We start from the raw sequence: 24,322 nt of genomic DNA on the forward strand, positions 1-24,322 counted from the left end.
CGGTCTCTCTGTTTCTCCCATTCCCTTGAGGGCTGTCCCACAGGTTAGGCAGAGAAGATACTTTCTAAGAATGCCATATTTACATGTTATTAAATTTAATTGGACAATCATTTTTGAATGGTGCCATCCCATGTTTCTGTTATGGAATAATAGATATTTTTCCTTATCTTTGGTATTAAAGTAGTGTAGTCAAGCATTTTTAATGTGGAAGGCTTAACTAGCACTTGCAGTGGAAACTAAAGACGTGTGTGTCCTTTGAAAATGCAATTGAGTGTAAAAGATTTGATTAATCCATGCCAATACTTCCCATCCATTTTCTTAAGTGTTTGTGAACAAGCTATATGTTTACCATTATATTGGAAGAAAGCTAATACAAGATTTGGTCATGTCAGTATCAGTGACTTACTAAAATTTAATAGAATGTTGTGATTTTAAATTGTAGTTGGTTATAATACCAAAATCATGAGGAAGATCAATCTATGACTACAAGCCCTACTTTAAAAAATTTTCTTGCTGTAACTTAGCATTTATTATATAAGAAATCCCTAAACATGCAGATACTGGTGGAGTATGTGATTTTTTCCCATCTTCCTTAGTATTCTTATAAAATCTTAAGTTCTAGAAGAAGTGTATATATGAGTACTAAAATATCAGTTGTATATTATGGTACATACTGGATCTTTGGTCTGAAGTTCCCAAAAAGCATCAGTAACTGGAATATTACCCAGCAGAAAGGAGCTCCTACCTTTTGTGACAGCATGGATGGAACTGGAGAACATTATGCTAAGTGAAGTAAGCCAGTCAATGAAAGACAAACACCATATGATCTCACCTATAAGAGGAACCTAATGAACAAAATAAACTAATGGACAAAACAGAACCACAGCCATGGAAACATCAGGGGATGGGATGGGCAGAGGAGGGCAAAGGGGGAAAAATTGGAACAACTGTAATAGAGTAACAATTTAAAAAAATGATTAAAAAATTCTCCCTAATGAAATTAAAGCAGTTCAGTAGCAGCAAGAGGAATGGGAGACTAAAAGGTTTTTTGGTTTATTTTGGGGGGGGGGTAATTATATGATTATTTAAAAACAAAGTTTTGATGTGGTGAAATTTACTTTGTCTTGTATGTAAGTGCCATGACCCCTGGCTCACATTTGTGATTACCCATAGTCGAGAGCGCCAGGGACCTACCTTCACAGGACATGGAGACCACCGGTGTCTGTGAAGGCAGGTAGCTTTGACTCGTTGTATAATCTTTGTCTATAGTCCAAATGACTGCTTTTGGTAGCTCAATGTTGAATTTAAAGAGAAGAAAAAAGTTCAGTAGCATTAGGTAAGGTAAAGGAGTGAGAATTGGAAATTGTTAATCTGTAGGTAAGTACTTCATGCAATAAATATGAAAGGGATTAAATTCATTCCATGTAGTTTCTAGGGCAGAAAAAAAAATGTTCTAAAAACAGCAGCTGTATGAACCACTAATTTCTTGTCTCTGAAAATGTCCAAGCAAATACTGGGTAAACACCTGCTGGGGATGACCCCGTGTTGTGGGGAGGTGGCCAGATGATTCAGAGGATCCCTCACAATAGTACATGTTTATGGAGAAGGAAAAGTGGGAGACACTTTGGGAGGAATAAAAGGTGAAAGTTATTTAAATTTTAGTTTGGGTACTCACACCAATTTTCACACTTAATACTGTTATATGATACCCACTAGCTATAAATATTAAATGAAGTAAAAGTTTGGTAAATAATAAAAATAAGCAATAAAGCATTTTTTCCATATGCTTTTCCAGCATGATCTTCATTTCACTTCTAAAAAGTAAAGTATAACAGTTTTTCTATCTACTATAAGAGATGAAAGAGACTCAGTGAAATTTGTCAATAAAAGCTTTAGGAATATCTGCACATACACATTTACATTCAAGGTGGTAACACTAGTTCAAATTATGTTAGAGAACTCAAGTATCAGACATGGTCATATATATGCTGTTTGAAATTTTTTTTTATCTAGATACAGATCTTGACAGTGAATCTCTTGATGACAGATGTGCAGCTAGTTTGTCCCGGAACTCATGAAGATAATTATATTGCTGAAAAAAAATTAAGATACATTGAAATAAACTAGAAAACTTACTAAAGTAGTTACAATGCTGGTAGGAATCAGGAGTCAAAACCATTTGCTAAGAGCTATATCCTTTTGGGTAAGCAAGTGTTTATCTTTTAATAAGGCTGCATAAAGTGAAAAACTTGCTTTAAAAATCTCTGATAATCAGATGGTAGCTTGAAACGCATAATTTATAAATCTGTAAAAAATCCTTTCTCCTTTCACTGGTAGGAGCAAGTAAAATTAATAATAGTACATGAAACCATTCTTTTTTGCTAGTGTATTTTCCCTTGGAGGGAGGAAGGAGGGAGTAAATAGGGAGAAGACACTTTCTGTAGGAGTTAACTGGTATAGTCAAGAAAATCTATTTAATTTATAGACGTCTCCCCCCACCTTTTGCTTTTCTTTTGTGATGGCATAACCCATTTGGAATAATTTTCATAGTAGTTAATATTACAAGTCATTAATTTTTTTAAAAGATTTTATTTATTTTTAGAGAGGGAGAAAGGGAGGGAGAGAAACAACAATGTGTGGTTGCCTTTCCTGCGCCCCTGACTGGGGACCTGGCCTGGAACCCAGGCATGTGCCCTGACAGGGAATCGAACCAGTGACTCTGGTTTGCAGGCTGGCATTCAATCCACTGAGCCACACCAGCAAGGGCCAAATCATTATTCTTAAGAGTCAAATTTTTTAAAAAAAGTTAAATTTATTTAGTGTTCTTAATAGCTTCCTAGAGGATATTCTTACTCTTCTAATCTCATTTCATCTCATTACTGAGGAAGTGAAATTGCATACTACTAATGGGGAAAAGCCTGTTTGCCACAGAATGCTGAGATGATAAACAGCCCACACTAATGTGGGCTTAATTCTCTCCAAGATTAAAGATGCAAAACATGCATACGCACGCGCGCGCACACTTCACTATATTGTTTCAAAGACAGACTTGAGAGCATCTTGAATATGAAGCACCATTTGATTTTAACATAATAAAGGGAGCTCTATTTTCAGAACGTGTACAATGACGTGGATTCTGTGTGGATTGTTTTGTGAACAACCTTATTTGAGCACTGAGGATCAGGCTGCTTGGTGAATCTACCAGTTAGAACAGTTCACATTAGTTACACTTGGTTATTAGACTTGCACCCTGGGAAGATGGACTGTATAGCTCAGGGAGCTGCCTAAGGCCAGAGTTCTTCAGTGCCTGCCCCCAATTTAGCTTTATAGAGCTACAAATAAAGCACAGTCTGTAGAATCTTTTCAGCAACATGATTAATATATAATATCCTTGGGCACTGCCGTGACAGTGTTTTTTGAAGGGCAAAGACAGCCCTGGCAGGTGTGGCTTAGCGGGTTGAGTGTTGTCCCCCAAACCAAAAGGCCGCCTATTCAATTCCTGGTCAGGCCACATTTGGGTTGTGGGCCAGTGCGAGAGGCAGCTGGTCACTGTTTCTCACACATCTATGCTTCTCTCTCTCTCTCTGTCCCCCTTCCCCTCTCTCTCTCTAAAAAGAAGTAAAATCTTAAAAAAAAAACAAACAGGCAAAGTCAATGTGGAAAATGTCACTTTGATTATCCATAGTGAAAGATAATTAGTATTGCTTTACATTTTTTGTATTATAGCCATTCATCTATCTTTATTAAGTGTTTTGGTGATATAATAGGATCTTCATTAGATCTTTGTGGACAAAAATAGTTTCTTGAAAGAAACTATTAAGTTTATAGTAACCATCTTATTTTTCCAAGTCAGAGGACGCACTCCCAGAACTGAATGGGGAAAAGCTGAACTGTTCGTAGATCCTGAAAGAGTAAACTGGGGAGTTCAAATTTTTCATTATTTTGTTTGCAATAGTGTGAACTTTTTAAGACATCCAGGTTATATTTAAATGCAAATTAAAAAATCAAAATATAAACAGGTGATATATGAAAAATAGGCGGCTTTGGGTTTTCATTGCCCTTTTGATAATACAGGGGTTCAGAACCAGCCACCCTAAGATGTGTGCCTGTGGTACATGGATTACTTTGAGCTACAGGTAACTGAGACCCAGTGGGCTCAACAGAAATGTCTGCCACCCACCTCTCAATCCCAACTATCTAGGGGGATCTGAATAGGGGCCTCGCCCATAGTAAGGGAGTATTGGCAATAACCTATCTATATGGCAGGGCAAACTACGGACTACTGAACGCATGCTCTCCCTGCAGTGACCTTCTGAAGCCCCAAGCTGCCCTACTTCATCCCCGGCTCAGAATATATATGTCATTTTCCATTTATCTCTGAATCGTGCATATGAAGTCTCTGATCATATATATGTGGTTCCCGTGTGCATGAAATTAAATTCAGTTTTCTCTTGTCAATCTGTCTCACGTTGATCTGATTATTCAACCAGCTAAAAAGAACCAGAGGGAGGAAGGGGAAAAATTTCCCTTCCCCCACAATGCTGAATTACACTGTATTTGTAACAGTCTGCCCTCTCATCCCCCTGCACAAAGGCATCAACCTCCTTACCTTTATGGTCTGTATTGCCCCAGATCCTCGCAGGTCTCTCAGGCTGTCTATGGCTTGCTGTGGCGACATTGTGTCAGACAGATAGAGTAGGAGACAAGCGGCTACTAACAGAACATGATAGAAAAATAGTATGTTATTAAATAATGATAGGGTAGAGTATTTTATATTTAATTAGACTTAAGTTGGTTCAGAAGACTAAGTTTGGCATAGTTGTTTGAAATAAAAGACTGAAGTCTTAGTATATGTTTTTGACAGTTACGTCATTATTTTAAATGGTTGAATTAAAGTAACAATGGCTTCATTTTCTTTTTTTTTTTTTACATAGCTTTATTGAGTTATAATTCACATACCATATTAAGTATGCAATTTAAAGTCGACAAGTCAGTGGAGTGCAGTGGATTCACAGATATGTGCAGCCATCCCCAAAGTCAGTTGCAGGACATGATTTCATCACCTCCAAAAAGGAAACCTGAACCCTGTTGTTATCACCCCCCTACAATCCCATCACCCCTGCCCTAAGCAACCAGTAATCTACTTCCTGTCTCCACAGGTTGCCTATTTTGGACAGTTTATAGAAATGGAATCCCATGTGGTCCTTTGTGACTGGCTTCTTCCACTTAGCATAATGTGCTCAAGATTCATACACACTGTGGCATGTGTCAGTACTTTATTCCTTTTTATGGATGAATAGGTCGTATGGATATACATTTTGTTTATTTTTCAACTGATGGACATGTAGGGTTGGACATCCCTAAAAGATGATGGACATCTTTTGGCTATTAGGGATAATGTCGCTATAAACATTCATGTGTAAGTTTTTGTGTGGACAAATGCTTTTATATCTCTTGGGGCTATACCTAGGAGTGGAATTGCTGGGTCATATGGTAACTCTGCGTTTAACTGTTTGAAGCAGCTGCACCATTTTACATCCCCACCAGCAGTGTATGGGGGTTCCAGTTTCTCCACATACTAGCAAGTGCTTATTATCCATTTTTTGGATAATAGCCATCCCAATTGGTGTTAAGTGGTATCTCATTGTGGCTTTGTTTTGCATTTTCCTGATGACGAGTGATGTGGGACATTTTTTCTTGTGCTTATTGGTCATTTGTATATTTTGTTTGGAGAAATGCCTATTCAGATATTTTTCTCTCTCTTTTTTAAAAAAATTGGACTGTTGGTCCTATTATTGAGTTGTAAGAGTTCTTTATATTTCCTAGGTGAGTCTCCTATGAGATATATGGTTTGTAAATATTTTCCCCATTCTGAGGGTTGTCTTCTGATTTTGACAGTGTTCTTTGAAACACAAAAGTTTCTAATTTCCATACTGCCCAACATTAAAAGGAATAACTGTTACTCCAGTGTGGCATTTCATTAACTGCTGTTCTCCCTAAGACATTTAGAAAAAAGTTTAAGGTTAACATATGGTAATTAACTTTAGTTTTTATACTTATGTTGCCAGTGGATATTATTTAGAAAGTATTGCCAGTATGATACCTGCACAGGGATAACAAAACACAACAAAACACAAAAATGCAGGCGCTACGACTTGTAAATAATGCTCGGAAGGATCTTCCAAAACACTGCAGAAACACCTCTCACTCCCTCCTCGGGGCCCTCGGGGACACCGAATTTAGGGCCTTACTTAAACCAATGGGTCTTAGCAGACTTTGTGTTTAATATTGTGTTTTGTTTCATTTTCATACCGTGAGCATATGGCCCAGAAACAGGCGTTTGTGTACTATAAGTTAAGAAAAAAAGCTGAATAATGAAAATATATTTCTTACCAAGACAAGATCTTCCAATTCCTCCGTAACAGCTGAAAGGGAAGTACAGTTTTGAAATTTGTACATTTTCATTCCATCCCAACAACTGACAACTAAAAGACTTGTTCTTTCTGCAATCTATTTTTAACTCTAATGTCTAGTACACTGCCTTGCACATCAAGATTAATAAATATTTTTTGATTAATGACGGGCAAAGTGCTTATTTGTTAAATATTCTGAACACCTCCAAGGGTCAAGCTAGGCAAGGCCCATTTAGTGGCCTCTTTAAACTCCAGGATCTACATCTAAGAAGTGGAACTTAGTAACAAGTACTAAATAGATAGAAATTAGACTATCTTACCAACTGCCACTTAGATTATCTTCCTGTCTAAAAAAACCGTAGTGGTTATGGGACAAATATGTATAATAACTCTTCATTTATCTAAAAAGAGCACCGGGGTAGTGTATCACAGAGGTTTAGCATGGGCTCTAGAGCCCCACTGCCTGGATGAATCCTAGATCTGTCATTTGTAAGATGCATGAACCTAAGCAAGGTATTTAACTTCTCTGGGCCTTCTCACCTATAAATCAGTGACAGCACCACTGAGGACTGAATGAGGTAACATCTGTAAAGGGCTTAGGGCAGAGCTTGGCACAGAGTAAGAAGTTAATGTTAGCATTGTGAAGATATTAGCAATTCTGCATAACTGAACTGTCCAGAAAAATGAAGATTAACCTTGAAAGCGACAGAACAATTTAAATAATTTTCAAAGACCCTTAAAAATGTAGTACATACTCCCCAACTTTCTTAGAGGGTATACTGAATGTAACTGGGTGCTGACTTATCCTGAACATCATTATTACACTGTATTGTAGATGAAGCTGTGGATATGTCTTGTGATAGGATGTGAGACAGAGGACCAGACCTCCAGAGAATTCATGAACTTCCTTTCTACTCAGTGTCCCAGATGTAGGCTTGTTTCAGAGGCAATGACCTACCGTAGGAAGGTAGAACACTGCAGTGGTTTTCTGCAAGACTGATACTGCTTTACACCTCGTGCTACCCTTATCTTTACTCCTCTGATTGACTGACTCCTACTCATCCTTCAAAACCCAGTTCAAATTTCATTCCCTGAAATGCCTTGTGCCCCAACAGAAACCACTGCTATGCTGTGTGCTGCCTCATACACACCTTGTGCGAGTTTTATTGCACTTACACGGCAGCGTTGTTAGCTGTGGGTTCCTTGAAGGTGAGGGCTGTGCTTCACATTGTGTGTTTTGTATTAGGTTTGGGGCACCGCAGGTGTTATGGGTTGAATTGTGACCCCAAAAAGATATGTTGAAGTCCTAATCCCTGGTACTGTGAATGTGACCTTATTTGGAAATAAGGTCTTTGCAGATGTAACCAAGGTAAGATGAGGTCATCAGGGTGGGCCTGATGTAATCGGAGAGGTGTCCTTATGAGAGGAAATACCATATGAAGACACAAACACACAGAGAATCGCGTGATGGCAGAGGCAGCTGTAAGCCAAGGAACGCCGAGGATTGACGGCCACCACTGGAAGCCAGGGAGAGGCAAGGATGGATCCTGTCTAGAGTCTCCGAGTGAGTATGGCCATTGACTTTCATATGGAGCTTCTAGCCTCCAGAACTGAGAGAGAATAAACTTTTGTTGTAAGCTATCCGGTCTGTGGTACTTTGTTACCAAAGCTCTAAGAAATGGTATATCATGGTAGACAAGCAGTGTTCACTGACTTTATAAAAAAATGACAATGTCCAAGGATGATGAGTGAGACAGCACCAGTAGGTAAGATAGAAACTTTACCAGACCGTTTCTGAGGGATAAACCCTAGAGCTGTCTAGCAAGGTGGGCACTCAAAGATGGCAGAATGGATAGAAAATTGTCTTTGTCACAGTTACTCTTCGACACCTTTGAAAGGTCTGGGACAGAGGAAAATGCCAGTCAGCAGATGCTCTAACTTATGGGGTCCTGAAGCACTTAACATACGTAAGGCTGCCCATCCATCTTTCTATCTTGCCTGTATTCTGTTCTAATATCAGAGCATTTGATTTGCTAGAACCTGTTAGAATGGAATTTGTTAAGCTTCACTAATCTGAGCTAGTTTGATCTCTGGAAACTTCAGTAGAAGCCTCTTTCAAAAGTTTACTTGGAAAAAAACATCCTCAGAATTGGTTTGAAAAATGGGTTCAAAAATTGGAAAATATTTTTCACTAGCTACATCTAATTATCTAATGCTATTTTACTTAGACTTGGAAAATTTAGCACAGATAACAATTCTAAAATTTTGGTTTTATAATTAGTAAAGCAATTAGCAATGGCTTGCAGTGAGAGATTATGCTTTTCTCTAGAGACAGTTTGCAAATATGGACTGTAGGATGCTTCTAGTTCTTTCCTACTCTGAAGGCTATTGTTCTCTGTATGAGAGCTGAGTTGGGCCACAAACAGGTGTGTCTCATGAGTTTGGTTTGCCTTCAGAACAGGAACTACTGGCACAAGGCTGCTGAGTTCTAGGTCAAGGAAGAGAAGTTGGCTTCAGTTGAGTCTGCATAAATTCTAGCTCAACGTAATGAACTCAGGGACTTTAAGGCTTTTGAGGTGTCAAAGTACTTAATATTCTATCCTGTTCCAGAAGGAATTAAGCACCTTATTAGGATACAAAAAGTATAATTAGCACAGAGGAGGGCTAGGGCTGGCCCTCCCTGCTCTGTGACTCACGTCTGGCAGAGTGTCCGCTGTTTGTACCCGTAGCGCCACTTCTCATATTTGCATCACTACTGTCTACTGCCGGTTGTCACTCTCTTCTTCCTTTCCCCAAGCCACTCTTCTCTTCTCATTTTTTCTTCCTTACCCTGTTTGGTTTTAAACTTTCCTATCAGCAGCTTGTGTATAGCCACTTACAAACAATGAGAGTCCCTATTTTATTCTGGTAGCGAATTTATATCACAAATACAATTTTCAAGTCCTATTATTAAGATTTTCATTGCTTAGAGATGATTTCTTTACTGTCAGTTTAAAAAAAATCCACTTTCTTGCTGTCAGAAACAACGGAAAGACTGACCAACAAGTAAGATCAACATGAGAATAATGCGGCACCTTTTTTTGGGAGGGAGGGTCCCAAAACTATAACTAAAAGTCCAAGACAAAAGGAAAGAAAAAACGCCTGTAACCCTATTCTAAAAATTTCTAAAACTACTCTTTGATTGTCCTTACTCTTTAAAAGTAAGAACAGCAAATTTCTGAGTGCTTGCTCTGTACCAGGCACTGTGCTCGTACTTTTCATGCATTGTTTCTTTTTAATCCTTGCAACAAAACAGAAGGCAGGTAATAACTGAATGAGGATGCAATGATTCGGGAAATCATTCTGACCGGGACCTTTCTCGTGTGACGTATGGAGAAAAAGAGAACTCACTGTATCAAGGTTTTTCGGTTGTTTTTGAGGCAGGCGGCAAGCGCCTCCATTATTTCGCAGCAGCTGGCGATGTCGGGAGCGCCCCCCTCTGGGATGGGGTGGTGGTGAGCGACGATGCCGCGCTGCTGGTAGAGGCGCAGGAGGTGTGGAACTCTGTATTTGGACAGTTCCCCTCTGGTGCAGAAAACAAAGATGTCCTGTATACCATAGTTCTTTAGTTCTTCTGCCAATAGACCAAGATACACAGACACACACACACAAAACGTTGCAAATTTAATTACAGTCAAGAGGGAGAATATGGAGTTAACATCTCTTAAGCCAAACCACACAACAAATGACAATCTATGAATTTGAAGTGCTTATGATGATCTACAACAATACTGATCTGTGTTCAAACCAGGGTAAAAATCAAGTCACTCAGCACAAAAGGATTTAGAAACATGTGAAATGGAAAGTGATTAAAATTAAACCTGACTTTGTAATTCAAAATGATTTTTACTGAATTTTAAGATGAGTCAATTATATTGCTGTTCTTAAAAAAAAATTACAATAAAATTTGTTTTCTGCAATTAAAAATACCTACTATTTCAACATACACTCTTGAGAAGGGATGATAGCACCTTTTCCCCCCTGTTGTCTTCTCACAAAACCAGCCACGTTTGCTGCTTTCGCGTTTTACCCTAAGCATTGTACGTGAAATCTCCAGTACGGCCGTGGTGCCAGGGCTCTTATATTCTCCCTTATATTCATACTGTACTAGAGCATCATGTATTTAACTTATGGACTAGGTCTCCAGGAAATAAAGCATTAGAGTTATGCAACTTATTTACTTTTACTATATACTCAAGATGAACCGTGCAATAGTACCACACGCCATTCTATACACCACAACTAACTTTCTTCTTAAATTTTATTTATTTTTTAGAGAGAGAGGAAGGGAGGGAAAAAGACGAGAGAATTGACCGGTTGCTTCCTGCATAACCCCAAGTGGGTACCTAGCCTGCAACCTCCGCATGTTCCCTCTCTGGGAATCCAGCCAGCCACCTTTTGGTTTGCAGTCTGGCTCTCAGCTCACTGAACCACACCAGCCAGGGCTACATCAGAACTTGATTATGGCAACATTCGCTATAGAGGATTTGGTTCATAATGAATAACTAATTCTGGCTGATCTGAGCCCCTCTCCCTCCCTGCCTCCTAAATCCAAGGACAATGAGCTATTTAAGTATTGTACAAAGTGCCTTTGATCATGAACCTCTAGATTTGCACTTGAAATGTGGCTAGTCTAAATTGAGATGTTTTCTAAGTGAAAAATACATACCTAATTTCAAAGATTAAATACAAACAAACCTCTCTCATCAGGAATTTGTTTTATAATAAAAACCCATTGAAATGATACTCTTTAGGCTGTATTAGGTTAAATAACATGCATTATTAAATTAATTTCGCCTGTTTTTACTTTTCTACTGTGACAACCAGAAAATGTGAAGTTACCTATATGGCTTCTATTTGTGGGTCCCATTATATTTCTACTGGCCAGTGATGCTCTAGTAATACTGTTATGTTTTTGTAGTTCCAAAAGGATTAACCTGTTAACATAGCCATTTTTAAGAGAATGCAATTTTCTGCTTGCCTCTTGTATGCATGGGAACATTTCAATTATACAGTGGTTTTTCAAACTTCCCTGGAAAGGTTTTTGAGGAGGAAGCACAGGAAGTGCTTCAAGGAGATTCTAGGTCTCCCCACGTCCAACACTGTCATCTGGTTTATATATTGGATTCCATTGGAAAACAAAAGGGTTGGTAAAATATTGGAAACCCCTTTTGTAGAAGATACTAAATAAATAGGGCTTTCAAAATGTGCAAGAGTGGTTCTTGAACCAGTGATTTATATCCTACCATGGTGGGTGTCTCTAAATCAGAAAATCTTTACAAATACTGCAAGAGTCAACTAATCTATTAGCCTCTTTAAGTCTTTTCTGGTAGGTAAGGAATAAATTAGAGAAAGTACATCAGCAAACTGATAGCCTAAAACAACCAGGAAAAAATTTTAAGATTAAAAAAAATCTATACAGGTCAGAATCAGGCAATATTACATTTGTACTCTGATATAACAGCATAGGTAGGACTGGTAGCTTTGACAATTCCAGGCCAACCAGAATAAAATATTTTGAAAATCTGAGGGTTTTTTTAGTATCATGCAATATGTATATTTCAAATTGGGATACATTAGCAGGATACTTGTGGAATTATTAGACTTGAGGATATAGTGGTATGAACACCCTCGGGCATATGAAGATTAGCCCTGACTCCTTTTTTCCCTACCTAGATGCTGGCTCTCTAAATTTTCTACCTGGGATGGACCATCCACTATGACCTCTGGGTTCTCAGGTCAGGCTTAATTTCTACTACCACAGTCAAGTCTGTGAAGAACATCATGTTCAAAGATCTGGGCAGTGCAATGTTACTTTTCTATTTACATGCTTTTCTCCTTCCAACTGACACATTCTAAACCCAAACGCAGTTTCTATGTATAATATAAATATACCATTCAGGGAAAAGCAGCAGCATGTTTATTATCGTGAATGATGCCCTTCACAAATACATTTTTACATTTTAGAGTAAGTCTGTGGTTTGAAATTTTATGAAATATCAAACATTTATTTAGTATGTTGAAAAGAGACTATAGTTGCTCTTTACTACAAAGAGATTCTCAGAAAAACTATTAATATCATTGTTTTATATTATACCTACCTGTATCTTTTTGGATATTTCTTCTAATATCTTTAAATTTACAACCTATAAGTAGTAATAAACAAATGAAATAAATCAGTTTTTAGTCATATAACAAGTATATTTGAACACAATATAACTACTTTAGATAGTCATTCCACATGATCATTTATATGTTTCAATTCAATTTTGAATGTAAATTTCAATTTCTTATATTTTTGGGAATATAATCCAAAGATTTACAGATCCTAGCTGAAGAATACAAGAAATAATACAAGGATATTTATCCCATGTCCTTTCTGTAACAAGTACCTGGCTATAGTCTGCAGCCTCACATTGTACTGAGTGTTTAGATTATGTTAAGATAGGTAAATCAGAAATACAGAACTGTAAATGTGGATCTGGAAGGGCTGGAGAGTGGATCTGTCTTCCTCTATCCATGGCCCACCTTAACGGTTCCCCAAAGTGAGTTCCCCCTGCTGATGGCCTAGGAAATGCTATTAATCAATACAGAGAATAATGTGTCAGCTGATCAAACAAATAAATAAACAAAAAAAACCCTTTAAAAATATCAATAAGAAGCCAACTGTAGTGTTACCCACCTGGAAGAGCACATAAACCAAGAAACTGAGAACAATTCACTGGTGACAGGGGTAGCCTGAAAAGATTAAAACTTTGTCAATTTCAGTTCAGTTTTTAAAAAGTTATAAATGGAAATTCAATTTAACAAATGTGTGTGCATGACACTGAACAAGGGTGTTATAAAGGTTCATAATAGACACAAAACAAAAACCTGCAGTTATAGATCAATGTGTTGGTCAAAAAGGGCCTAGAAAAATTTTAGGTTTTGAAACAGAGACTTATCATTTGCTTTGTTACAATTTAAGTCCTAAAAAGTGGCAAGCCTAGAATGCCTACAGCTAGTATAAAGTGTACTTAGGTCACCTGAGGTATTTCGTCTTAGTAACCTTAGGAAATAAGCTGTAAAATGACCATTTGACAATTTCATCCCCAGCATTCATTCTGCATTACTATTTTAAGATTTCTTTGTAGGACCTCCTTAAACAGCTCAAATTTCATGATGAAAAATTACAGGCCACCCATTCTTTGTTGTAATGGACTTTGGTTACAATGAAATAATTTCTAGAAACCACAGTCCCAGTTTGTAGTACTTGGGGACAAAGGGAGCAGAGGCTTACCTTATTTGCAAGACAGAAGATGAGTTTAGAGGAAAAAGGGGAAACATATAAATACCACCTGCCTTAAAGACTGGGTGAATTTTTGAGTTTAAAAGGGGGGTTGGAAAATGGATGATAACGCCATTTGATGGCAGAACAAAAAACTTTAGGGACAATACTTATACTGTTTCTCTCTTCCTACAATAGGGAACAGCTTTCTTAAAGGAGATTATTACATTTACAAGCAAGAAAGAATTTGCTTGCTGATTGTAGAGAATCTGGTGTAACCATAAGTCACTGCCAAGATTAGGAACTTGATTTTATATAGAAACATTTGTATTTGTTATTGTAGCTAGGTAATGTGGTTTTTATCATAAGTGGTCTGCTGATAGATGCATTACTGTGGAAAGTAGTTCTAAGATTTGACTAAATGATAAATGATAAATGATTAAATACCTTACCCTATTTGGTAAGTGTACTTCCCTTTTGCCATAAAAGAATAAGTAGGTTTTGGTACTAAATGGGAGATCATTCCAGTCTAATCTCAACTCCTTGTTTCTACTGTGGTTTTCTCAATGTATAAAGGAACCCCACACCCCCCTACCTGCAAAAAAAAAAAGCCTAATTTTATCATAGATCGTAAATAAATCATGGAGTTAGACAATCCTGTAAAGATTAGAATTATATAATCAGTGGAAGAGAATGATTAACTATTTTCAGGATGTTCTTCATACTACAAAGATTATGATGTACACACCAAATATTTTAGCTCATCATTGATCAGAAATGTTTAACATACCATGATATCTGAATTGGAGTCTGTTCATCTTCAATAGGCTCTTCGTCTGATGAGTCAAACTCACTTGTTTGCAATGAACTAGGCTTCAAAAGAAATCAAGTTGTTAAATGTAAACAATATTTATGTATGTAGTCTTAGTATAGCTGGTCTTTGCTTAAACACAGACTGAATGCATATTTGTAATTTATTCAATCTGGAATACCAGAGAGATCAGTCATATCAATAATAAATTATTGCTATTTACTATCGTGTTAATAATTAAGCACTTTGTAGTAGAGAGTTGAATTGAGAATCAAGAAACCTGGCTTCTGATGTTGGCTCTGCCACTTACGGTAAAGGAATGTCGGTTTATTCTGGATCTCAGTTTTTCACAACTATAAAGTGAGATGTATTCATTCCTTCACAAACATTTCTTGGGTACCTTTATTTGCCAAGTTCTGGAGAGCAAAGATCCATAAAATAGAAATGCTACCTTCAGAATAGTTGGGAGACATAGATGTGTGTGTGCACAAATTACAGAAGAAAATTTTAAGTGCTAAAATGGAAGTATAATCTATGCACTTTAGAAGAGAAAAGCAGTGAATGACTACTTAGGGAGCTGGAAAAAGCTTCAGAGAGGTGATGGATTAGCCGGGTTTTGAGGGATGAGCAGGAGGTTTTAGGCAGATAGGGAAGACGTTAAAGCTATTATGGCAAAAGGAGAAAGGGCTTGTGTATTTTGAAACTGATACCAGAGTAGAGATGAAACTAGAGATGGTTTTACCTACCCCATTTATCAAAAAATAACCTCCATACAGGCTAGTGGTTTGGTTGGCAGAGGAGTATAGGTGGAATAACTGGCCCTCGACTTTGTGAATCATTGGACTAGAGAGACTGAGGTAAACTTGGTGTGCTGACCTAAGGAGTTGGAACTCAATCCTGTAGGCTTCATTTCTACATGGAGGACTGTGGGAGTGTTATAGGACCAATAAAAATCCACCTTTCTTCTCCTTAGTTGGAAACAGCTGAGAGATAAGACACAGGAAAGTAGAGATCCATATGTTAATTTCGTTACAGAGTGTCATATGGCTTTAAAGCAGTGACCTGGTGGGCTTGTCAGTTCTTCACTCCAGAACTGGATTTCCCAGTCACAGGCAGCCCTGCCACTGGGAACGACAACCCTGGGTTCCTGGGTGGCAGAGAGCACTCCAGAATGTACTCTGCAGAAAGAAGGGAAGAAAGGGTTGAGGCACCTGTGTTCAGCTCGTCCTAAACTTGAGGATCAGATCACTCATTTTTTCCCCTTTCTGGGACAAGCAGGGAAGGTCAGCTGACGTCCCTCCACATGGCAACATGGGGATTGGTAAGTGTAACCAACTAATGACCTTTCTCGCTCTGAAGCTATAGCCTATAATGGTCTTGTTATTTCAAGATCACATTACAGAGCCAAATTAGGCTATGGATTTGAGTGGTTTTGCATCTATCTGTATTATGATTATCAACTCGACCCAAATGAAGGCCCTTCAATAAGCTGTCAACCTTGGTGGAAGATGACATGACTCAGGTGGGACTTCAGCTTCTTGCATCTGTTTTCTCCTTTCTCTTGAAAGCAGTTCTGATGATTCAAGATTCTCAGTGTGTGTGTGGCCCACTCACTCAGGCTCTCCCAGACAGGTTTACAAATCCTAACACAGTTGGACCCTTCCGCTCCCCACGACCCAGGGATTCCGAACCTCAGGGAAAGGCACGCGGGGCCAGGTGGTCCCGGGGGATGGTGACAGTAGTGATAACACCCAGAAGCGAAACTTGGCAATCGTCGTTCATGAAAATTTCCTCGTCCATTGCGAGGACTGCTCAGTATGGGGCACAGGGTAGTCCAGCACATCCTTTAGGGCTGGGGTATCCGGCAGACTGATAGATACACTGAAAAGCTTAAGCCCTCTAAGCCCCCGTTTCCTTCGTAAAACGGGGCTCAGCCCTCTCCGGCAGGGCTGTCCCGAGGCTTAGGACACCCCGCAAGCGACAGCACACATCCCACAAGACGCGCACAGCAAGTGTCCGTCTTCCCCTCGTCCGCCATCGACCCTGTTCTTTCGCAGCCATCACTCTCGCGGGTCCCGGGAAGCGCTACCTCCCCTACCCATGACGGTTACTGCGCGAGTCCTTCCGCGACCACACCCGGGCTGTCCCCGGGCCCAAGAACTGGAGAGTAGAAAAAACTGAGATCCAGAATAAACTGACATCGGTTATACTGTAAGTGGAAGAGCCAACACCAGTAGCCAGGACCACTCCCGTCCCTGTGTCTTCGCTCCTCTAAGCCTCATCCCTACTCACCGGCTTCATCGCTGGCCGCCCCACGTCGTGACCGGCCACCTTCTCCCAGTCGCACCAGCGTCTCTACGGCCCCGCGCCGAGCCCGCCCCTCCGCTCAGCTCATTGGTATATCCTTTTGTTAGGCGGGGCGCGGCCTCTTCTAGGAACCAATCACACTCTCGCTCTTTTTGTTACCCCGCCCCCGGGTGCCCTGGCTCGGCCTCTAACCACTCATTGGTTCCTAGGTGGCCTTTGAAAGACGCGCGGGAGGAGGGTCCTGTTGAACTTAGATTGGCTGGGAGGGCGCCATCCTCCCGCCAGTTAAGAGGATGGAAGGGGCGGGGAGCATCGCCCAGAGAAAGCTGATTAAAGGTAACCCCCAGCGCTTTAGCGACGCTGGGATGCCAAGCTTCCTTTTGGCAGGATTTCGGGGAATCAGGGTAGGGAATTTTGTTTGTTTTCTTAAAAAAAAATCGTTTGAAGAGCGTGGGAAGTGGGGGCACTGCCCAGGAGCGTCTTATGAAAACACACCACATCCCTTAGACTTTATCATTATAGTCATATCTAGTCATACGAATGCCATGGAGATGGCTAAAAATCTAGATACCTCACATGTATGTTATTTTATGTTCTTTACTATTCTAGGACCTAGACAGGTTAGGGTGTAGATCAACTTTCCTGTTCACTAAATATGAATGAAATAATATCGTATGAAGGAAAGATAAAAAGTCTCCAGGTGGTTCCAAGCATCAGTGTTTCTTACATAATCAGCTATAATCTTTCAAGAATGTGTTTGATTATTCTCTGTCCCATTCTCTAGTGCCCATTTTGTTTGTCCTGGGGAAGAAAGTCACCTGGGGCAATATTACCTGCAGATCTGATAAAAATATGCAGAAGTTTCAGCTCCCTGACCGACTATTAGGAAGAATAGAGCTATTAGGAAGAATTCGTTAGTAAAGACTATAACACAGTTTGACTTAGAAACTGCATTAATCAGATTTCTCCAGAGAAACAGAACCCATATTATATACACATAAAGAGGTTTATTTTAAGAAAGTGGCCTCTACAATTACGGAGGCCTGGTGGGTTCAAAATCCTGTGAGGGAGGCTGGTGATTCAGGAAAGGGTATGGCTGACGTTCAAAGGCAGTGCATCTGTTATAGAACCAGGACTGGTTGATGTTGCATATGAAGTCCAAAGGCTGTCTGATGCGAAATGCCCCCTTGCCTTTTTGTTTTATTCATGCCTTCAACAGATTGGATGAGGCTGACCCACTTTATATCGGGGTGTTAGCTTTATTCAAAGTCCATTAAGTTAAATATTAATCCCATCCAAAAACACCTTGCAGAAACATCCAAAATAATGCTTGACCAAATATCTGGGCACCATAGCCCAACCGAGTTGACACAAAATTAGCCGTCACAGACATTTTAGACTTAATTCATGCATTTATTCAGTAAATATTTATTGAGTACCATCTGTGTCCTATGTATTATTCAAAGTGCTTGGAATACTGGAGTGAACTTACAAAGTCCCTGCCTTTATGTGACTCACATGCTGTTGGGGAAGAAAAGCAGTGATATGTGCTGTGAAGAAAAATTAAAACAAGTGGCGCCTGATGAGGATGCTATTCTTGACAGAAAAGTCGAGGACAGCAGCTTTGAGGAGATGTCATTTGAGAAACACCAAAGGAAGAGAATGAACCATTTGAATATTTAGGGGAAGAGTTTTCAATCTGTCTGAAGAGTAAGGAGGTGCAAAGGCCCTGAAGCGGGCATATACTAGGTGCGCTCAAGGAGCAGCAAGGAGGTCAGTATGGGAGAAGCTGACTGAGTGAGGTGGAGAGTGGTAGGATATGAAGCAGTAGGGCCTTGGGGTAGGCTTCAGAGTTTCTTTTCTGAAGGATTCAAGAGAGGGTTCAAGGAAAGGGTAGGGCCTGGAATCTAGGTAAGGTAATTCATATCTCTGTATGCCACGGGAACAAGCACTCCCTGGGTAGGCGTCCGGATGCTGATAGTCCCTCACTGCCTAACTCCTGCCTTCTCTCCACTTCCCCCTTTACTGTTCAGCACCAGGTGGCCCTGCCATTTCCTCAGAACATACCTCTCCCCTCAGAACTAAGTTCCAGCCCCTTGGAGCGCTGTGCAAATTCTGCCACCTCTGGCCTCAGCTGGGTGTGAACACAGTCTCAGTCTGTTTCCAGCTCCCGCTGATTCTGCAGAGGAGAGGAAGGGAGGGCTCTGGTCCCGTGGGAGGAAGGGTGCAGAGCGCTGGGTAAATGAGTATTTCAACATCTGTGTGTTCTCTCCAACAGGACTATGCCCAGGCTTTCTCTTTCTTTACCCAAAGATAAACACATCCCACCTCTGTGATGCAGGGGTTTTTTTTTGTTTGTTTGTTTTGTTGTTTAAGTTTGGTCCAGGGGTTGGCAAACTTTGGCCCATAGACCAAATCCCACAGATCTGTTTTAGTAAAGTTTAACTGGACCACAACCGTATTCATTTGTTTGAGTATTTTCTGTGGCCACTTCTGTGCTGTAACGGGAGACTCGAGTAGTTGCAACAGGGGCTGTATGATCTGCAAAGTCTTTTAAAATATTTACTGTCTGGTCCTTTACAGAAAAAGTTTGCCCACCTCTGGTACATGCTCTATGAGAGAAATATATATTTCTTCTAATAATGTAACTTTAAGTCTACCTCTTGCAAAGAGTTTTGGCTTCATTATGCTAAAATGTTCCCCTCTGCTCGGCTTGGTCCCTTCATTAGGGAGGGGCCCGCATAAACTAACAAGGCTTCTCACTGAGCCTTCTGGTTAAATGGCATCATAGTAACCTGATTTCTCTCTAATTCAAAAAATTCTTCCCTGAGAGAGGAGTGGGAGCTTAAGTTCACCTGCCCTACCTACAGTTTTCAGTTCATTTTTTGATGTGTGGCACATGGATGTTAACAGAAATGGATATGGTCAAAACAATGTGGAGGATTTATCCAGAACTGCCAGACAAAAAAGTGTTAACACGTGTTCATAGAGGAGTGTTTTAAGAGATACTCAAAGAGAAATGAAACGTGATAGCCATCAGTAGTTGTACTTGGATGCATGTTTTACAACAGATCTATATTTAAAAATATTTCAATATTAATACAAATGGATTTGACATGTGTCAGGTAGAAAACAAGAGAACACCAGAATCTTAGTGTTAAATGCAACTTAGAGAGAACATACTTCCTCATTCTGGACAGAAGAAGTTTAAGAATTTCTCTCGTGATGACCGTCAGATACAATATATGACTTTTGCTGTAGACGTGTTTTATTTTCCCATTGTTCATCTCTTTGGTGAATTGCCCCTTCCCAGTTTCATGTGGTCTTGTTGGGATGTGACTGGGACTGACTGACTCATGTTACCTATTCCTCTGGTTGCAGTTATCAGTCCAGGGAATGCATGTGAACCAAACTGGAGCATCCTCCCTGGTCTTGTGTGCTTGGGTGCTTTTTATTATTATTATTATTATTATTATCTATTTTTTAAATTTTAATTTGAAATAATTTCAAACTTACAGAATCATTGGAGGAATAGTACAAAGGACTCCCATTATCCTTCATATATACTCAGCAATTGTTGTTTATTTTTTATCATCCTTTCTCTAGGTAATAGAAGTTGCTTTTATTTTCTTTACCTTCATAAGATTTTGGCTTTACTCCATAATAATAATGAGTTCTAATTGGCCCTGGATAATTAGAGTAGATTGTAAATTTTATTTTTATGTGAAATTCTATTGCATTCTTTAATTGGAATAGATGTCTTTTCTATGACAGTTTCACTCGTTCCACATGCTCTTGTGCAGCATGCCTTTGTCATGCTTTATCCTGAGCTAAAGTGTGATACCCTTCCTCAGATATGGACTGGCCTTAGGGACTAGCTTGATGAGTAGAATGTAGCAGAAGTGACAAATGATAAGCTTGATAAAATTTCATACCCATTAATCAGAACCCAGATCAAGAAATAGAACATTATCAGCTCCCAGAAGCCTCCTTTATGTCTCCATCCACTATCCCCCCAAGGTTACCATGTTTTGACTTCTGAAACTATTGGTTAATTTCATTTGCTTAGGAATTGTAATTTTGTTTCTTAGGAATTGTGTAGTTTCTTTTGCTCAGCTTTATGTTTGCCAGGTTCATTCATGTTGTTGTGTGTGGTTGTACTTGTTCATTTTCATGGCAGTATTTCATTGTTTGAATATACTAGAATGTATTTATCCAACCTGCTGTTGATAGACATTAGGTAGTTTCCAGCATTTGGCTATTATGAATAGTGCTGCTATAAACATTCTTGTCCATGTCTTTGGGTAAACATATGTATACATTGCTGCTGTGTGTATACTAGGAATAGAAGTGCGTATGTTCATTCTTAGTTGCCACTGCCAGTTTTCCAAAGAGCTTATAATAATTCACACTCCCTCTGGCTCTGTGTTAGAATTCTAGCTCAACATCTTCACTAACATTTGGTATGGCCTGTCTTTGTCATCTTAGCCATTTGGTGAGTGAGTCATTTTATTTCAAAGAAATATTTAACTTCAAATTGTTGAAAGACTAACATTAATCAGTTGGACATTGGAGAGAATCACTAGATACCATTCTTTACGAGGTAGCAAAAGGTAATAATTTTTAGAATTTTTGGAAAATGTTCCTATACTATGGTTTAATTAGCATGTGTAAATATTTTTCTGCATTATTTTATAGATGCAAGTATTATTGGATGTATATATTTTGGGGGTTCACGCCTACTTTAGGCCATAAAACCACTGATATGAACTAAATGGCCCCAAGTTAAAAAAGTTCCCAAACTCAGACAACACGAGTGAGTACCTCACACTGTGAGGGGAGAGATATTTAAGTTCCCCAGCCAAATCAGCTTGGAGCTAAAATTAAAGTCAACGTAGAAATAACATTTCTCTGGTTCTTTCTCTATGCACTCTGTGAAACTGCAGCCCCTCTCTCTTCCTTACGGTAGTTCAGTGGGTCCTCACGGATGACCTCCTTTATGCTCCCAGACGCGGGAGGAAGGCACCGCCGCTGTGGCTCCCCAGCTCTCGCTGGCTGAGGTCATGGCACCGATCACTGCCCAGCCCTGGATCGTGTTGACACCATGCTGACACCCACTGACGGTGCTGTACTCGCCCCTGATGTCCCTCCCAACTGCCATGCCAATGGCACCTTCTCTGTTGCTGCTGAAGTTGCTGTCACATGGTTTTGCTAACCCTTTCATCTTTAATATCCTGTCCCATGGAAATTTTAATGAAACAGCTCTTTTTAGTTTCACTGGCTTTTTAAAGCCGTGGAACCTCGGTCACGGTATGTCGGGTGCAGCCAACACTGGGCAGAATTGTCCTTCCTTTCTGGTCTTGGCTGGATGTTATTGAACCCAGTTTGTGTACTTTGACTTTTCCCTTAGAGTGAGTTACTCCCCAGGAGTCCCCTGGCCTCACCTGTAAACGCCCAGGCAAGGTTATTTCCCCCTCTGCCGGCTATGCCCAGGCATGTCTGAGTCCTGCGTGCTTGGTCTCAGGCTAGGGTGACTGCATGTCCCAATTGGCCTGGGTCAGTCCTGGTTTATGACTGTTGTACTGGCATAATTATTAACAGCTTTTCCTGTTACATTCAAGTATCCAGCTTCGGGTGGTAAATTGTATGGTATGCCTCTCAAGCCATCTCTAGGAAAGTTTTCTAGAGGTAAAACAGAACCAACAGCCAGTTTTAGAGCAGTCAAGAAAAAACATGTAGAAAAGAATTTTGAACTCGGAATGCTGGTTGGTGGTGGCACTGCAGTGAGCTGCCTAGTTTGCTGCTCCTGCTTTTCCCCTCAGCCCCAAGGCTGGCAGCCACTTGGCTCCACCTTCAGGCTCTTCTTGGCTCTGGGCCTAGATAGAAAGAGCTGGGATAGATAGACTGCTCTGAAACCCAGCTGGAGGTTAGTAACTGTGGTGGTAGGCCCCTCTGGCATTCCCTGTGCCCAGCTTTTTTCTAATCTCTGGCTTCTGCTGCTTTCCTGAGAGAGTTTCTGTCCTAGTTCTGAGTGGGGCCCTAATTATCTCTTGCCATTCCTCCATCCCCGGCCTGCCCTGGAACTGGGCTCTGGCTTCTGACCCTCAGTCAACAGGCCTGCTGGGCACTGCTGGCTTTCTCCAGGTGGCCTGTCCCACCCTGGTGCCTGCCCTGGTGCTTACCCTGGTGCCTGCCCTGCTCCCTCCTGCTCCCCTGATGCACCTGCCCCTTGGAAGCCATTTTGTAACCTTCGTTTCACTTGCATGTGGGTTCCCACCAGGAAGGCAGGCGGCCCATCAGAAAGAGCAGGAGCATTGAAGTCAAATGGCCTGGATTCACAAGACCCTGACTTCTGGGCTCAGATATGAATCGGTGATCTGGAGCTGGATCCATCTTTGGGAAAATCAGGTTTCTGAACTTGAGGAATCAAGGCTGTTCTTAAAGGGCACTGGGGAAGAGAACCTGGAACAGCTGGTTCCATTTCCCATCTTCATGTCAGGAGAGAGTTTGGGCAGCTCCTGGAGCCAGGCCTATTCTATCCCTGTTGCTACAAGCCCAGACAGCTTCGTACTGGGGTGTGTGACTAGCACCTTTTCCCCTTCTCATCTCGTTGGTTTTGGGGAAACCAATTTTTGAAATTTGCCAAAAATGGAAAAAGAATCTTCCACTCTTAAATCCCTGCCTTTCAGTAATACTTAGTTCATTTTAAATCTAACCTAAAAGAAGGAGAAAGAGCATGAATTTTATTACTTCTCACTGGAGTGAATTCAGAATGAGGTGGAAACGTGCATACTATAAGCATACATATTAATGACCTAAAATATAAAACAGAAATTGGCAAGGCCAACCAGATAATAGTTGTTCTTCCTGGAATGGGAGACAGCAGTGGAGAAAAGTAAGATTTCAGTAAACATCTCTCTCCTGTGCAGAAATTCCCAGTGTGGGACTCAGATCTGATTAAATGAGTCAGGCTTACATTTATTCCAGTATATTACAAACATTTTTCAGCATTCAGAATGACTGGTGTCTCCGTGGATTTGGCTAGTTCCTGGCAATTATGCACTTGGCTGCTAGTATAAACTGGTGTGCCAAATGCCTAGAGGGACGGTCCATGTCTGAGTGGCTTTCAGTCTGGGAAGGATGTTGTTCAAACACCAGGTTCCTTCCCAGGGTGGCCAAATGCTGGTAATAGTTCTGTCCTTTAAATCTATTTATCCCGAAACTTGACCAGAAAGGATATGGCCACATCCCTTGCTTCTACAGTAAACACTGGGGGACCTCACATGGATTGTACAACATCTATCTGTCGCTTAGTCCAGAAGTAGTTTTGTGCCTAGTGCCTGAATCAGAAAATCACATTCTGAACGAATCATGTCAGATGGATTATTAGAAAACATTGGTTCTTTCAGAGACTGTTAAGTCTAGAGGCTAGGCCAAATCCCCGACTGAGTGATGGCTTTGATGGCTTTCTCTTTCTGAAATGTC

The 24,322-nt window shown here is 40.3% G+C and overlaps 1 protein-coding gene across 1 annotated transcript; it reads right to left on the bottom strand.

Annotated features, from left to right (window-relative positions):
- Window positions 1-1,910: 1,910 nt before the first annotated feature.
- CDKN3 (cyclin dependent kinase inhibitor 3) lies at window positions 1,911-16,887 on the bottom strand. The gene is made up of 8 exons (XM_054567548.1): window positions 16,823-16,887; window positions 14,510-14,592; window positions 13,135-13,190; window positions 12,554-12,598; window positions 9,804-10,026; window positions 6,394-6,425; window positions 4,610-4,713; window positions 1,911-2,092 (listed from the first exon to the last, which is right to left on the bottom strand). The coding sequence occupies exons 1-8, from the start codon at window positions 16,829-16,831 to the stop codon at window positions 2,006-2,008; spliced, it is 639 nt and encodes a 212-aa protein (XP_054423523.1). The 5' UTR covers window positions 16,832-16,887; the 3' UTR covers window positions 1,911-2,005.
- Between the last annotated feature and the right edge of the window lie 7,435 nt (window positions 16,888-24,322).

Source organism: Pteronotus mesoamericanus, unplaced genomic scaffold (assembly GCF_021234165.1).
Source record: "Pteronotus mesoamericanus isolate MK-2021 breed Mesoamerican mustached bat unplaced genomic scaffold, CSHL_Meso_final contig_182, whole genome shotgun sequence".
NCBI classification, from domain to species: Eukaryota; Metazoa; Chordata; class Mammalia; order Chiroptera; family Mormoopidae; genus Pteronotus; species Pteronotus mesoamericanus.